The 17,547-nt window shown below is 36.0% G+C and overlaps 1 protein-coding gene and 1 long non-coding RNA gene across 2 annotated transcripts in view; both read left to right on the forward strand.

The window, feature by feature from the left end:
* Nucleotides 1-343: 343 nt before the first annotated feature.
* Nucleotides 344-17,547, forward strand: part of LOC127970964 (uncharacterized) — a 30,487-nt gene continuing 13,283 nt past the window's right edge. The window contains exon 1 of the long non-coding RNA XR_008156723.1: nt 344-532. This is a non-coding gene — a long non-coding RNA (uncharacterized LOC127970964). The remainder of the gene's footprint in view (nt 533-17,547) is intronic.
* On the forward strand, nt 9,564-17,529 carry LOC127970963 (uncharacterized). Its single transcript, XM_052573679.1, has 5 exons — nt 9,564-9,870; nt 13,371-14,356; nt 14,545-14,703; nt 16,251-16,346; nt 16,498-17,529. The coding sequence occupies exons 2-5, from the start codon at nt 13,376-13,378 to the stop codon at nt 16,810-16,812; spliced, it is 1,551 nt and encodes a 516-aa protein (XP_052429639.1). The 5' UTR covers nt 9,564-9,870; nt 13,371-13,375; the 3' UTR covers nt 16,813-17,529.

The following is a 17,547-nucleotide window of genomic DNA, read 5'->3' on the forward strand; positions in this document are numbered from 1 at the left end:
AGACTCCCCATGTTAAAATGGCCAACTTTACAGCAGAAAAAAAAAACATGTTTACAGCCTGGTGCAAAAAATAAATAAATAAATAAATAAATAAATATATATATATATTTTTATAACTTATACTTATATATATATATTTTTTTATAACTTTTTTTATAACTCATCCGTTTAAATTATATTAAGCCTTAAACTTCTGCATAATTAAGGGCGTGGTCACTTGAGTGACAGGTGGATTGCTGCTGGATTGCTGCTGGAGCACCACTGTCGAGCTAGGTGAGCGTGGCTTGAGCAACCAACTCCCGCCTGTTTATTTTTGATTACTCCAGACTGACGCGCTGCCAAGATGGCGACGGCCCGCTCTGCCCACTTTTGGTTTCAAAAACCATAGACAATAAAAGAAAACTCTTTCGGAAACCTATGGGTGACGTCACGGACACTACATCCATGTTTTTATACAGTCTATGGTGGACACCGATTGTGTAAATTAGGAATCGGATTACTAACATATCCCTGAAATAAGCGACATGAACAGGTAGGCTATATGTGTTCTTGGTTAGATTTATGATATGCAGTGAATTGCGAGACTGCTAAGGAAGAACGTCTGTGATTTGGCTTTATTTTGTGTTGTGTCATTTTCCCGTTTGTTTGTTGTTTATTTTATTAAGTTAGATGCCGCTATTCAAGCTGAAGTCGTTCTATGATATTATCAGTAACTATTCTGTAGGTTTGGACTTTTGAGGCACCTGTTTTTAAAATTATTATTTGTTATTATTATTAGTAGTAGTAGTAGTAGTAGTAGTAGTAGTAGTGGGGCTGTTGTTGTTGTTTACGGTATTTCAGAAATCCCAGGGTGGGACAAGTAGTGAAATACTGTGTAATACTACAATATATTAAAAAAAAAAAAAAATAAGGTTAAAGTTATCTTTAAATTTCACAGATTCAGCATTTTGTCTTACATTTCATAATTATTTGGCTGAAAATATTTTTAATAGGCTGGTTGATGTCAAGTTCAAACTGCGACAACTTACCTCATAAAGATGTTTTTTCTCACAAAAGGGCAATACATGTTAAGTGAACTTATCTATCATTCCTTTTCCTCTTGCCAGTAACGGTAGAAATGTTCTTTCAGAGTCTTTTTTTTTTTTTTTGTACCATACAGAAAGTGTTGCAGATTTTTTTATTCATTTTAAATGTGTACTGTATAATCATAAAAAAAAACCATCAGATTACTCTGAACTTTTTCTCTCCTTAACTTCAACCAGAGAAACTTTTCCTCATGGCATCTGCACCAGCATTCGTGCAAGTGTCGACCACTTACCGACACCTGTCTGTGCCATATGGGGGACATTTTGAAACTGTGCTTTTTCCCCTCAAATGTGCAGGTGAGCAATTTGCTGTCAGCAGATTCTATTACATTGGACAGGCTGCCTGCAAAGCGAGGGAGGGGCCGTGGGGTAGGGCAGCGGAACGCGAGTCTCTCTTTCTCACTTGATATTTGCCAGAGTGTGGCTGCACCTGTTCGAGGCTGGTGAATAATCATACACAGAGGGGGATTTGACGGCCAACATGCGGCAGCATATTGCCTGGAGATCGCCACGTATATCATTTTGCGGCTCCGTGTGATGGGGACAGAGAAACAGGCTGACATAATTACGCCATTTGTGATGAGGCCTTGCTATTAGCTAAATGAGTGTCATATTAGACACACTGCCAGTAGCATGGACCAAATCGCTTTCACTATTGCTTTCAGTTGGTGCTGTTCTTGCATATGGTTCCCCCCTTACAAACTAGCAAAAAAGCCTCGCAAGATGGTTTCTGAGGGTTCCATCTCGTCTCCGATGTAAGAGTATCAGGAGATATAACACTCTCTTTAATTTTGTGGTTTGACTAAAGCTGGCATGGTGACAGACTTAATGCGCTTTGCAGGGTCCAAAGCGTCTCAGGTTTGGAGCTCTGGGGGCAATGAAACCAGACTCTGTGGTTTTCATGTGTGGGCCGAAAATGACTGTGGAGTTTCGGGAGAGAAAGTAAGAGAGGGAGAGAGACTCTTTGTTCCTCTTGAAATTTGATGAGGATTTTATTTATTAATTTATTTATTGGCACTTTCAGATTGTCATTTTGAATGTGTGCCTGTGTCATGTAAACTTTGCCAAATTTCCCCTTTAATGTGGTCAAAGATTTATTATAGTATTCAAATTTAACTCTGTTAGAAGTCTAAGATATGTATCAGAACTCTTTTTTTAAATTCATATCAATTCACAGATATCTCAGCATGAAAGTCAAGGATCATAATTTTTTTTTTAGAGTCACACATTTAAATTGAAAAAAAAAAAAAAGTGACTCACTGCTGGGCTAAAGTTTGAATAGACAATCTTACCTGTTATTAAAGCTTAGCTGACCTTACATTTCCTATGTGATGAATGAACTGTATATTGTGTGTGTGTGTGCATGTTTGACTTATACAGTTGGACTGCAAAAGTAACTGGATGCCCTTCACATGTGACAGGGTCTTGGGACAATGAGACATACTACTGTTTGAAATATTTATTATTGTGTAATGAGGGCTTGCTGAGGAGCAGAAGCAGTTTTGGCAGTTTATAAAAATTCCTCTGTGCTGTGGGTCTTGTGTTGACCCCTGTTGGTCAGTGAGAGAACTGCATTATTATTCCACTCAATTGAAGACTGTAGCTAACTATGTAATGCAGCCTTGTCTTAATCCTGAGAAGAAAATATCTTATGTTATGTAATGTAATCCATGTATTATTTAAGGTAAAGATTCCTGTAGAATTGAAATAGCACAATTCACTGCATGCAGAGTCGAGCCTTAATAAATAAAATGCAAGTGTATAGAAAAATACAAGCTTAGCCTTCCCTAGTCTTGAAAGTTACAACAGTATGCTAAGGCACTTATATATGAGAGCGAGTAGAGAGGTGGAAGTTTCAATTGATTGATTCTTGATAGTAATAAATCTTATATATTTCTCCCCATCTGAGCATCTACGTAATATAAGCTGCTTCCAGAGTTTCAGACTTTCGTATAACAGTATGTCTTTGAGAGCGCTGTAAGTTCTGTACTTCATCTTCAGCCTGAGTCTGGGGCTGGAACCAGAGTTCCTCGGGGTTGAAATAAGCACTGGAAACTGCAGAGCACGCCGGGCTTTTATTGTCTCATATTGAGGAGGCAGAGAGAAGTAATATATCGCTTCCTCCCAGGATTCTGCTGAAGTGTGCCTCTCTCCTGTTTAATCTCACTGAACCTGGAAGCGAAGTGTGTGCGTGTGTGTTTATGCCACATTTGTGTATGTGGGCTTTATTACGAACCTACTGAAGGCCACGGAGGCCTCTTAACGTAGTGAAATATCTATTTCTTATAATTAACTATTGATGAAAATGAGCGTTCGGATGTGCATTTTAATCCGTTTGAGCTCAGATGGTGCAGTGGGGAGTCTAGCAAACTTTAGATTTTATTTTTAATATAATTATCATTAATAATAATGTCAGAAGGCAAGTAATTGATACCATCTCCATTACATTTATATGCTCAATACCAGTCCGTAATAACCAGTTAAATGATCAAATGAGACACATTACGTGAGTAAATGAGACTCGGCAGACAGACACTGTTGGAATAAAAACCTAGACATAAAAAGTGAATCAAACAGAACTACTCCATCTATCAGCATTTGTTTTCGGTGGGAAACGTTTAAAAATCTGACTTAACCTCTGTTTTATCACCTTAGGTTTTGAATATCATAATACGTCAAAGCCAAACTTTGATTTTTCGCTTTTATGTTAAAAGCATGATATGTTTCTTGAACGGCTTACTCTTGTCATATTTCCAGGCAATGTAGCAATTTCCAAAGTGGGGACACAAGCTCATGTCTTCTAATCTGAATATATGTGAAGAGGCCAGCCAGTCAAAGTGTAGTTTGTCAGTATTGCTTTCACTTTGCTTTTTGTTGTACAAGAAAAGCTGTTTGCACGGGAGAGAGAGAGTCTCAAATTGACAACAGGAACAATTGCTGACTGAAGAACAGAGGGAAAGTAAATTGTATTTCAGGGAAGAAATTGACCTATTGACTGTTTCTTAGAAAGAACAGGGCCATGCAGGAACTGTTGAAAAGTTTTCGTAGGCAAAACAAGAAGCGGTAAACAAAATTTCACAAATCATCCACCATCTGTCTTTGGCAACAATGACAGAACTATAAAAACAAAATTAATCTGTGAACCAAGATGAGGCAGAATAAAGAAAAGAAAGTAAATAAATCAAACAAAAGGTACAAAACTGACGTACTGAGAAATACAAAGCTCGAACCAGACCATTGTGTTTTATTTAAAATTAACAATGTAAAATAAAAGTGCATTTGTATATTCTTTTATAAATATTTCTTATACTTTTTTTTAAGTTTAGAAAGAAGATCATTTCAGGCAACCAATGTATTTATGATAACCAACACGGAGCGGAGATGTTTGTGATACAGTGGGACCATATTTCCACACTGCGAACGTGAAAATTATTTATACACGAAAATTATTCATGCCCGCTTGATGGATCATTGACATACCCAGCGGGTGAAAAATGCCTGTGTCTGACATCCTTAAACCATGATCAGGCTGTGTAAAATCAATATCAAGAGATCCTTCATGAAATATAGCATGCACTTGACAGCTTACTAAATATAGCATGCTATAATGTATGTGTTTTGAAATATAGGTGTTTTTGGTGGTGAAACAGAGTCCAAGGTTATGATTCGCCATGCTGTAGGTTGGCCATCAGTTGCTCTATGACTGGCTGCAGTAGCAACCTGATGAGTGTGCATTAAAGTAGACAGAATTTTGATTCTCAAAAACATGTGACCAGCCCTCAGAAAAACTGATTGTTTATTTGCCTTTACTAAACCCTAGCAAGACTATAGTTGAGTGGGTAAATGGCAAATAAGGAAGATGATGAAAATAATGAATATTTTTAAAATCTAGCAAGTGCTACCCTCTTAGAAATGTCATTTGTATTTATGTATGTTTCACATATATATATATTTATATATATATATATATATATATATATATATATATATATATATATATATATATATATATATATATATATATATATGTAACATTTTACCTTGAAGACACATGATTGTGCACATCTTAATCATTAAATTCAAATAGGTTTTCAAACATTTCCAAGGTTGTTTATGACATTTGTGTCAGTCCATTTGTACTGAACTTTACCTTTTTCCATATATTTTCATGTTACATGCTTTATGGTTTATGTTGGTTATACCACACTGACATATCTTGACATATCAGTACAAATAGCCAATTAATGAATGACCAGTCTAAAACAATACTGAAAAACATATTCTCATGCACTAGACGTTCTTGACCTCACTATTCTTTTTTTATTCAAGAACTGAAAACATGCTCATCACAAATGAGATTGAAGTCAATGTCAGTGTCACATCGTTGACCCACAAACAAATGGTTAAAATATCTTCCGAAGCAATGCAAAATGCAGTCAGAGAAAAGGGAACTGTATTTATGCATTTGTTTGCTTGTAGAAATGTCACGATGTGGACAGTAGGGATTACGATGCTTGTACTCGGTCCAGAGTTCAGAGCTGCAGCTTCAGCTGGATAGCAGAAGGATAGAGGCGGATCTGAGTCCTTGCTAAAACAAATAAACACATAAACACTTCTTTTAACATGGCTCCTCCTTTCAGTCTGTCTCAGTCTCTTTGTCTCACACACACAATAAAACACAGGCCTTTGATGAAGGGGATGGGATTAGCATAAAACAGAATTTAATGGAGTGGTGAGGATTATAGTCACTCACAGTGCTGCAGGAGAAATTTGGATTGGTGGTCATCGCGGCCCTGAGGACCTCTGTCTCTGTGGCAGTTAGTGTGTAGAACATTTCATTAAACTGATAATTGGTAGGGATGCACGATATTGGATTTTGGCCGATATTCAATATGCCGATATTTTCAAAATAATTTTGGCCGATATCGATATATATACTGATATATTTAAACTTTAATTTTACTGAAGAGAAATCCATGTATCTCTTCTGTACTGATTCTACCATAAATGTATTATTTTACAAATGTAGACAGACATTCACATCTGAAAAACAGGTCAATTATTTCACTTGGAGAATATCGGTTTGGCTCATCGCAGAAATATTCATATCGGCCGATACCGATGATGGTCATGTTAAGCTTTTATCGGCCGATAACGATGTTGTGCCGATATTATCGTGCATCCCTAATAATTGGATCTACCAAAACATTTTTTTGATTTCACTCTGTTGAAGTTAGAGTTGTGTGTATAAATATATTTCTAATAATAATCTGTGTTTGAAATAAACACGAGGGATTTTAAAAGATGATTGCTGCATGTCTGGCTACCATTAGGCAAAAGGTTAAGTGGTGCTTTGAGTTCACCTTTACGCTGCTCCAGCAGGAAATTGCACCACTTTAGTCAGAAAAGAGGGTCCCTCTATCACCTGTTCTCTTTATTTCAAAAGGTTTGATGCTAGATGGTGTGTTAGTTGGTTGAATTCTTATGTTTAGGTAAATATTACTGGTGATATTTTAGAGAAATGTTTGTACTGTAGCGCCACATGCCTTTTGAATAATATATATATATATATATATATATATATATATATATATATATATATATATATATATATATTACTGGGTTCAATCATTGTTCCAGTTTAGAAGAAAAGTACATAGAAAGCGATTCTTCTAAAACATCTTCATATGCGCACAAGCTGCTGTGCCCATCGACTCATGGCACATGTTCAGAGTCTGGAACTGCTTTTAATGCTATCGTTTCCATATGCAATATTTTGCAAATACTCAGTATAACAGTCCACTAAACAAGTTCATTATCGGTGCAATTATGCTGAGCCATTGTTAAACAGCAGAGCTATTTTCAACAGCAAACATAAATAAAGAAATAAATATCTGAAAAAAATGCAAGATGGCATTTTTTTCAGCTCATAGACAAATTTCAAACAATAAGTGAGTGTTCATCAGAAAAAAAGGCAGAGGTGGAGCTTTAGCCAATTGCTATAAAGATTAAATGCACATTCGTATGCAATTTCTCTCTCTAAAGAGGAAGTGCTCACTGCGCTGTGCTGACTGTGAGTCTTTGCCCCTTAGTGTGCTCACAGTGAAGCATTGGATTTTCATGAAGTGTAAAAGTCTCTAAAAGCAGCGTTTTATATCCGGGGAGAGCATGTCTGTCGCAGATGTGTGCTGCAAATCGACTGAGCTAATTGCTGCATTTTGGCTGTGCGCTTCATTATTCATTGTGCTAAAATGGAGTTTTGAGAGTTTAAAAAGTTGGAGTGAATGTGTGTATACATTATTACTCTGTCTTTTATACAAGTTGCCTAAATACATTCAATGCATGTGGGTATGCTTTCCCTTTGTGTGTATGTGTGTATGTATGTTGTGTGATTGTGTGTGTGTGTGTGCGTGTGTTTTTGTATGCATTTGTTTCTAGGAGACTAACTCGCAGTCTTCAAACCTTTTGCCCTGTAGGCATTGCCTGCAGCGTTAGCTCCCAGAAGCTCCATGTCTTTTTTTTTCTACTATCTCTCTGTTTCACAGTTCTGATAATGGGATATTGTTTATGCATGGACATCTCTGGATCTGTCCAAAACATGTTGCCTGCCTCCCGAGTTTTCTAGCATAGCGTGTCCATTTACTAGTTAGGATTATTAAAGGTTAAGTTTGCAGATTTTCAATCAGTTTTTTATTGATAAAGTGTTGATAGTATAAGTAAATTTAGTAATGAGTATTATTTTTTTCTGTTACACTTATCAAGATTTGTCAGCAAAAGTCTTTAATGAGGAGTAAAATGTGCCAATTGGGAGAGTTTTGACAGATCCAGGGCTAAAAAAAAAAGAAAAAAAAAAGTTTACTTTAACATATATTGTGTTCATGGTGCGATTGACCCCATTGCATCATAGGTGTTGAAGTCTTCCTACCTTTTTCACTACATCACATTTTCTTTGTTTTCACTAGCCATGTAGCACTGATTTTGACAAAAACAAAACATGATTAAACATATTAAATGCACAGACAGCCAGGTTTCTTAAAAACCGTTTCCAGCATTGACTTACTCAACGTCTTTTGGAATTTTTGGCATGGCATTTTTTTTTTTTTTTCTTTCTTTCAATTTCTATTTTCTAGACTCAGCTGATGAGTAGTTTCAAGCTTATGCACTAGAAATAGATAAAAATGGGTTCTTTCAAGCTTAAAAGAAGAGTGAGGCCATTCTGCTCCAAACATCTCTGTGATCAATATATTTTCAACAATTTAAAAACTGTAACAGCTATCTAGATTAGCATACATTATTCATGCAGCACATCTAAACTCTTGTGGTGTGATGTATACACAACTGAACGAGCTACAACAGATAAACATGTCAGCTGTGTGGACAGTTCACTGTAACCAAAAAATATGCTACAATAGTCATGTTTGTCTGCTACATTAAGAGGCAGTATATTTTTGAATAACTTTTCTATGAGTGGTTTAATTTTTCACCTGAGTGCACAACACCCTGAACATCATACCAAGTCCAGTTACACAAATTGAATTTCTGAAATGTCAATTTCGGTTTCAGTGTTTTGGTTTAAAAATTATTATTATTATTATTATTATTATTATTATTATTATTATTATTATTATTATTATTATTATTATTATTATTATTGTTATTATTATTATTATTATTGTTGTTAATTTAATACATAAATATAACATATTTATAATATAATATTCATTCATTCATTCATTTTTGTGCTGCTATCCTTTTTTGCTTTGTTTTCTAATGCAATGATATTCCCACCTGAATCTTCCACATTGTCATTTTGGTAAATATCACAATTGAATATACGTTTCAAGAGTCTCAAACATGGATGCAAACTCGGAAATTGGTGGTAATTTTAGGATTGCAGTGGCTGTGTCTCTGTAAGTGTGTGGTTGTGGCTGGGTTCATTACTGATGTCACTGCCCCTGTTCTCAGAGCTGTAGCTCTAAGGCTGAAAGCATGAATGATTCATATTTTCTTGCATAACCAGGGACTTTGTGCAAGGCTCACATGGGGTAAACTTTCCCTTCAGAGCTAAAAGAGAGTTACGGCTGGGGGGGGTGAATACTAAGGGAAGCACTTTCACAAATTTTTTATACATTATACTATCTTAAGTAGCACAGGCCTGTAATGTATCTGTTGTTGCGTGAATTGTGAAACTGTCTTTCCAGTGGGTGTTCAGCCATATTCGGCCTATTTTATCTTTCTAAAGATTTTATTCGGGGACCATGTTCTAATACTGATTTTCTGATTAAGGTCCATGTTCTGGGTAAGCCTTTATTTTTCAGAACCTGTTGGAATATTAGATGCATATACGTAATAATCCAAAACGTGTATGTATATATAAAAATGATTGCACTGATACAAATGATTATTGTTAAGTAATATTCTACACTGTAAAAAAGCCAACTAACAAAAAGTCCTCCAAATAAACATAAAACAGTAAATTGAACTAAGACATTTTTATTGAAAGTGTTCATGCATGATACTAAGTTAATTCAACAAATTCGTTCCTTAAATGTTAAAAACGTGCAATGTTATGTTGATCTTACTAAGAAGTTTTAGTTTTCATTAAATCTCGCGATTCTCGTTTGAACAGTGAACGCATGCGCAGTAGGAGACTAAGCTACTTCGCGGGGTTTTCAGAGGTTGATGCAGGTGAGAAGACGGCGGTTTCCAAAAGTTGATGATAAAAGTATAAGAAGCGGGTGACAGTGTCCTGCCTAATCAATCCACCTTTTCTGGACAATAAATGGTATGTATTAATCATTTATATAATCGCCTATGTTATTTGTCACATATAATAGCCTATATTGTGCTCTTCCCAAACTGATGGCGTAATCTAATTTAGCAGTGTTACTCAGTCGATGCTGATGTGAGGAGTGGTGTCGTGCCTGATCAGTCCAGCTTTTTCTTTAAAATAACTGTTGTGTATTAATCATTTTTATAATCGAAAATATAGAAAATAATTTTATAATATTTTATTAGTTATGTAATGTATCTTGCTCTGTTCACAGACTGACGGCTTATTCTAATTTAGCAGTGGTTTACTGATTTACCACACTGAAAAATGCATTAAATGAAGTCGTTTAAATAATGGAGAAATTGCGAAAATAATGTTAGAATATTAAATGAGATGTTTGCTCATGGGTATAGACAAAAATGTATTGACCATCTAGACATATTCCTGCAATTGCTTTAAAAGTAAATGAGCACTGTGCACGTCTTTTCAAGTTTTGAGAGAAGATTGCTAATGGGAAAAGGGATTTTATTTGAATAATCGTTTGATGGAAAAATCGTGTGATATTCATAAAATTTAGTATAATGTTACAGATTTTGTGCCCTTTTGAATAAAAAAAAAGCCATATAAAAATAGGATAAACTGTTGAAAAAATTATGTTTTCACAGCGAATTAGTCCATAGGAGGAAATGCAATGCAGATATTGTAAATTTTCAAATTCTGACCCAGAGGTCCTGGTAAAGCATTACAGGCTTCGTCATGGACAAGGTCATAAAGGAACAAATTGGCCTTGCCTATATTCAGATTGTGTCTGCTCATTCCGGACACAAAGTGCTTTGAGATCGCATTTGTCACGCTGCCACACCCGCAGAACTATTAGGCAAGTTAGCCTATCATTTAAATGTGAGCTTTGTGAGTTTGAAAATGTTTGCAGTGAAAGCATTTTTTTTAGACATCTTAAAGGACATCTAAAAAGGCATGAAACTGTACGGTGTCCTTTTTCTGGCTGTGAGTATAAAACCAACAGGCTTACAAATTTTGCCTCTCACAGGACTAGGAAACACAAAACTCACACAACAGTTGATTTAAGAAACTCGGTCATTACTGAAACTGAGAACATTAACACTGATACAGCATTGAACTTTGAAGATAATGATGACCATGATGCTGGGGAGTCCTCACAGACTGTTCAAACGGCTACTGACACTGAAAGTGTGGATATTGAAATTCTTGAGCATAAACTGGCTTCTGTATTTTTGAAAATGCAAACAGTCTTGCATATATCAAAGAGTGCCATCCACAACATAGTTGAGGAAATGCATGATATATTGCACTTTTCCAAGTCTCTTGCTGTTGAAAGCATCAAAAATATTTTGGTCAAACGAAAAATTGATGTAGATAATTATATCCTTCAGGAAATTAACAGTGCAATTTTTGAGACCAATCCTCTTCTCCTGACTACTTCAGAAAAAGGAAGTTTGTCCACAGACCACAGAAGGAATATATATTTCAAAGAACACTTCTCTGTAATTGAGCCAACAGAGTATCTCTATGACAGGACACACAAAAATCACTTTGTTTATGTGTCTTTGTATCATGTTCTGGAGCGCTTACTAGGTCGTAAAGATCTTTTGGATAAGATTGTGTTCAGTGGAGAGTCTACTCCTGGACATTTTGAGTCTTTTCAAGATGGTTCTTTCTTCAAGGAGAACAGACTTCTAGGTGACAAAGACCTTGCAATATCTTTGGGACTGTATGTGGATGAATTTGAAGTGTGCAATCCCTTGGGCACTTCGAGAAAAATCCATAAGATTGTTGCCATTTATTGGGTGGTTCTAAACTTGCCTTCCAAATTCCGCTCTAGTCTTTACTCGATTCAGCTTGCTGTCCTTGGTAAGAGTGATGATGTGCGCCTCTTTGGATACGAGAAATTTCTTGATCCACTGATGAAAGATGTGAAGTGTTTGGAGCAAACAGGTGTTTTTGTGCCTGCTCTGAATCAGTACGTAAAGGGGACAGTCTTTTGCGTATGTGCTGATAATTTGGGAGCCCATAGCTTGGCAGGCTTTCAAGAAAGCTTCAATTCTGACAAACTGTGCAGATTTTGTTTGATCAGTAAGCCTGAAGTCAAATCTGGTAAGGTTGAGATCAGTGATTTCAAATTAAGAACTGTAGAAGAACACAATTCTTTTGTCCAGGAAGTGCAGACAGATGGAAGTTTGCAAAATGTCAGTGGTGTGAAGGGGGAATGTGTGCTAAGCAAACACTTGTCTTTCTTTCATCCTGTCACTGGTTTCCCTCCTGATGCATTACATGATTTTTTGGAAGGCATTGTACCTGTAGAACTGTCTTTGTGCCTGAAAGATTTAATTTCAAAAGGAAAATTTTCATTTGATGAGCTCAATCATTGCATTAAGTCCTTCCCGTACAAAGATTCAGACCGGGTTAACAAGCCAAAGGTATTAACCAAGTCAAGTTTCACCAAGGGTACAGTAGGTGGTAACGCGCATGAGAACTGGACACTTTTACGATTGCTGCCTCTTATGATCGGTCACAAAATTCCTGAAAATGAACCATCTTGGGAGATTCTAATGGACCTGAAAGTCATTGTTGAGGTAGTTCTATCTTCAAAATTTTCAGAGGAGTCTCTTTGTTACCTAGAGAGCAAAATCAAAGATCATCAAAACTTGCTTACTGAAACCTTTCCTAACTTAAGTCTACGTCCAAAACACCATTACATTAACCATTACCCTCATTTGATTCGTTGTTTTGGACCATTGGTGTCACTATGGACAATGCGCTTTGAGGCAAAACACAGTTACTTTAAAAAAGTAGTCCATGACACTCAAAACTTTAAGAATGTTCTACTGACACTTTCCATGAAGCATCAACAAATGATGGCGTATTATCTGGATGGTGAGGACTTTTTCAAACAGTCACTACATGTGGAGAAAGCAAAGGTCTTCACACTTGCTTCTCTTGAAGCCCCAGTTATGTCAGCAATTGAGAGAAGGTATCCAAATACAAGCCAAGTGTCTCTCTCCTGCACTATTCATTTGCATGGAGTTCGATATTCAGCTGGCATGATTATCTCTGCAGGACAATGTAGTGGCTTGCCAGAATTTTTCAAAATACTGAACTGTGTAGTGACCCCCAAAGATGTGTCATTCCTTTGTAAAAAACTGTCAGCCTGGTATCTTGAACATTTCAGGTCTTTTGAGATAAAGGAAAGCAGTTTTAGTGACATTCATGTTCTTGATCCAGACATGCTGAATGACTTCCATCCATTGACAGCATACAAAGTTGGTATGAAAGTGCTTGTGACTCCAAAAGTGTTTTTAACTCATTAGGAGATAAGAGATGACAGTTGTGTCTCTATTCTTGATCAGACACTACATTCCACACACTAGAATATATTCACTTATGTTCCTATTATTGCTGTTAAGAATGGAAAATAAATGTGTCCCAGTGAATTAATGATGACTGCTTTTGACTCTACGTTCTGCTTTCTATAGTGAGCATGTTGCTGCGGGTTCACATTTCCCCTACCAACATCCGGAGGGTAGAGCTGCCTGAAAGGCCTGCATCTGTGGACCATTTGAAGTCTTTCCTTAGTGAGACATTACAGCTCAAATCTGGATTCTCACTACAATTTGAAGACCCGGACTTTAACAATGAACTTTGTAACTTGAATGACATCAAAGAATTGCCAGCAGCAAAGGCAACCTTAAAGGTTCTGTGGGAAGCATCTCCTCCATTGGACTCAACAGATACAAGTTCAGTGTCCTCACTTGATACAGCAAGCATGACAAGTTGTCAAAATGATGTCCAAAGCCCTGAATCATCTGTGTCAAGAAATCTTAGAAGTGTTGAACAGTGGCCCTCTACTTTTAACATACCTGCCTTTTCTTTGGATGTGGAGCTCAGGCTGCGTAAAGCCAATGAGATATACCAGCAGACAAAGAAGCCTCTGAATGTCCCAAGGGACATGAAGTGTGAGATTCTGGACAAGATTGTGCAAGCAATTTTTGAAATTAAAGCCTACCCCGATGCCTATGAGGTCCAGTCAGTTGCCTCTGCTCTAGTACAAAAACATCCTTGCCTTGCAGAACCTGGCAAACGCACAGGTTGGGATGGATGGGTTATGAGTATCAAGTTTAAGCTTGGCAATTATCGAGCTAAATTGAGAGAGGCTGGTTGTTCAGAAGTTAGTGTTAACACTAAAAGAAAATCACATGAGGGTGTGACGGCCACCATAAAAAAGCCTAAAAGAGCAGAGGTCAACTTTTTACCGGACCATCCTGAGGGCCAGACAGATGATTCGCTTGAGGAGGTGAGACTTATCATGATCGATGAAATGAAAAAAAAAAGGATTGATTCAACACTCATTCAACAGAAGATGCAAGAAACATTTTCTCTTCGCCGCAAAGAAGTTGTAGAGATTCAGCCACTAGTTGAGGAAATCAGAGAGAGATGGCCTGCTCTTTTTCTAAAGGATGAGGTAAGCTATTTAATAGCAAATGTTGTTACCTGTGTTCTGGTTTTTATTAATATTAATTTCTATTATTATTTTAATTATAATTACTATTAGAAATATTATAATTACTATTAGAAATATTAGAACATTTTATTTAGCAAAACTTTCTGGTCATTCCTATTAATGTTTTTATTTATTTTTTTAATTAATAGATCTGCATGGAGTTTTTTCGTATCAGTAACGTTGACCTCCTGGAGAAGTTCAACATGTCCCTTGAAAAATACACAACACCTCTCCTGAAACTGTACAGAAAGAGAACAGATGCATTTGGAGAAGAAATGAAGACTCTTTTGGACAAGCTGGATGAACAGGTAATCTCAATATTCTTTAATATGTAAAAAAAAAAAAAAAAAAAAATGCAGTATTTACAGCTTTCTGAATAGGGCCATTGATGCAATTTTGCGCATTTAAAAAAATATATATATTAGGTCTAACACATAACAGTAAAACTAAACAAAATAAATTAACCTTGCTACTTTTAGTAATGAGGTAAATGTAAAATTATAATTGTTCACCCTGAAATTGTTCTGTAATCTTTTTCTTACCCACGTGTTCTAAACCATTAAGACTTCCTCTGCCCTGCAGAACATAAAAGGAGAAATTTAGCAAGAAAGAAGAAATTTCAGTCATTTATATACAGTGACATTTGATAGTTAAAATTTTTTCAAGGCCTTTTTGCATTCATTCAAAGTGATTTCTCAAGAAATGCTGAAACCAATGGCATTTTGCAGGATTTCAAATTTTAAAGGGTTGGTTGAAATTTCTTTCATTAAGTACTCACCCTCGTGTCGTTCCACACCAGTAAGACCTTTGTTCATCTTTGCAACACAAATTAAGAGATTTTTGTTGAAATCAACATAATTACCTTCATTCAAGGTCCAGAAAGGTATTACGCACATTGTTAAAATAGTTAATGTGACTACAGTGATTCAACCTTAATTTTATGAAGCGATGAGAATATTTTTTGTGCGCGAAAACAAACAAAAATAACAAATTTATTCATTAATCTTTTCTCTTGCCTGTCAGTCTCCTACGCAGTTGACACAGTGCAGCACTTCCGTGTATACGACAGAACGCCGGCTCCTGCGTCAGCATCACATGTATGCATCACGTCACGTGAACAGAGCCGGCCAATACTGAGTTATGGCGTAAACACGGAATCGCTGCATTGTGTCAACTACACAGGAGACTGACAGGCAAGAGAAGAGATTAATGAATAAAGTTATTTTTGTTTTGTTTTTGCGCACAAAAAGTATTCTTGTCACTTAATAAGAATAAAGTTAAACCACTGTAGTCACATTGAATATTTTATAGAATATTTTGTAGAATATCTTTACTACTTTTCTACTTTGAATGATGGTAATTACATTGTTTTCTATCGGAGATAAAAAAAAACTTCATAGATTTCATCAAAAATACCTAAAGATGAACAAAGGTCTTACGGGTGTGGAACGTCATGAGGGTGAGTGCTAATGACAGAAATTTCATTTTTGGGTGAACTAACCCTTTAAGCAATAACCAGTTGGCTTTTAATTAGTCATGACATACTACGTTGAATGAACACATGCAGATAGGAAAAAATGTTAGTAAATAAAGTCTGTTTTTCAACTCAAAGCAGTTGTCAATTAGGAAACAGTTCATGAGTTTTGTGGACCAATTTTATGATGGTTTTACATTTTTGATGCCTCAGAGTAATCTGTACATTAAAAAAAATCTTCCTTGTTCCAAAAAAGAGAGCAAGTCATATGGGTTTGGAATGACATAAGGGGAGAGTAAAAGATGACAGAATCATTTTTGTGTGTACTGTACCTTTAACTACCAAAGCAGATTTTACAAACGAAATGTTTTTTCTTTTTAGGTGAGTGACATTACCACACATCGGAAAATAACAGCTCTTAAGGGATTGCCTATTTTTCTGCGTGAGAAGCCAGCATGTTTTCTCAAGATGTGCCTGGTAACTTACCATTTTCATACCCTATTTCTAAATCCTTTTTTAAAATATATTTGACATGTATTCAGTTTACTTGCACAACAACGATGATGATGATAATTATTGTATGTAAATTTACACTTCCATTAATACCTCCCATCCATTATTCTCCCAGGATACTGATCCCGAGGACCACAGCACCAAAGGTGTAAAGATTGGAATCCTTACTGTGGTCGAAGATGATGTTGCCGCTGTCACATCACTGCCAACTGTAATCAACCTGGCCATAATCCTGGAAGAGGCCATTGTGCTTCAGGACATTACAGATCTGCCAGCAGCATTTGCATACTTGTTCGGTCTCTTGTATGCACTCAATATGGAGTATCCAAAAGAACTCAAGTATACTTTTGAAGTTATACAAAAGATCTTTATGGATCTTGGTGGTACCTGCTCTGCAAGAGTACAGTCATTGAAGTCTAAACTTTGCTAAATGGACAAAGGCTTCTGAATGAGGTTCTTCCACTGGCCATTGTTTTTTTTATACTTTTATAGTTAATGACTGAAAAACAATACTGTTTTATTTCAATGTATTAATTTATGTTAAGTATTAATTTGTTACAACCTTTGCCTTAAAGAGATAGCTCACACAAGTTCCTCCAAGTTCACACAGGTTTAGAACAACTTGGGGGCGAGTAAATGATGAAAGAACTTTCATTTTTATGTGAACTAGGCAAAGGTTGTAAAAAGTGAGTACTTAACATGAATCAACACATTGATATTGTTTTTCAGTTTTTTTTTAGTTTAATTTTTCTCCCTTTTTTTTTTTTTTCTCAGGCTGAGCTAATTATATTTGATTTCTATGTAGACACTGGTACTTCCAAGGCCAAGAGTGGATTACAGGCATATCATTGTAATTATAGTTTCAATGTTGATGTTCTGACAAAAATGTACAGTGCATTTATAATAACTGAGTAATGTTTGTGGTTTACTCTGATGCTTGCACTTGTTTTGGGTTCTTGGACAAAATAGTAACTTCGTTTTGAGGAACTCTTAGGTTGATGTTAAAATATGCAATATAGTAGTTTTCACATAATAGTTTCTTTAAAAATCAACCAAAAATGTTAAATACATGTGATAAGGTACTTCATGCCACAAGACTGCTAACGTATTAAGGTATAATTAACACTGGATTTCTTTAACATGCATTATGTTCCATGCATTGATT

Source organism: Carassius gibelio, chromosome B14 (genome assembly GCF_023724105.1).
Source record: "Carassius gibelio isolate Cgi1373 ecotype wild population from Czech Republic chromosome B14, carGib1.2-hapl.c, whole genome shotgun sequence".
In the NCBI taxonomy this organism is placed as follows: Eukaryota; Metazoa; Chordata; class Actinopteri; order Cypriniformes; family Cyprinidae; genus Carassius; species Carassius gibelio.

Excerpts from the sequence above, each read along its gene's own strand:
- LOC127970963 (XM_052573679.1), top strand. The coding sequence starts at position 13,376 with ATGTTGCTGCGGGTTCACATTTCCCCTACCAACATCCGGAGGGTAGAG. Across the intron at positions 14,704-16,250 it reads TGGACAAGCTGGATGAACAG|GTGAGTGACATTACCACACA; the intron begins GTAATCTCAATA and ends TTTTCTTTTTAG. Across the intron at positions 16,347-16,497 it reads GTTTTCTCAAGATGTGCCTG|GATACTGATCCCGAGGACCA; the intron begins GTAACTTACCAT and ends TTATTCTCCCAG.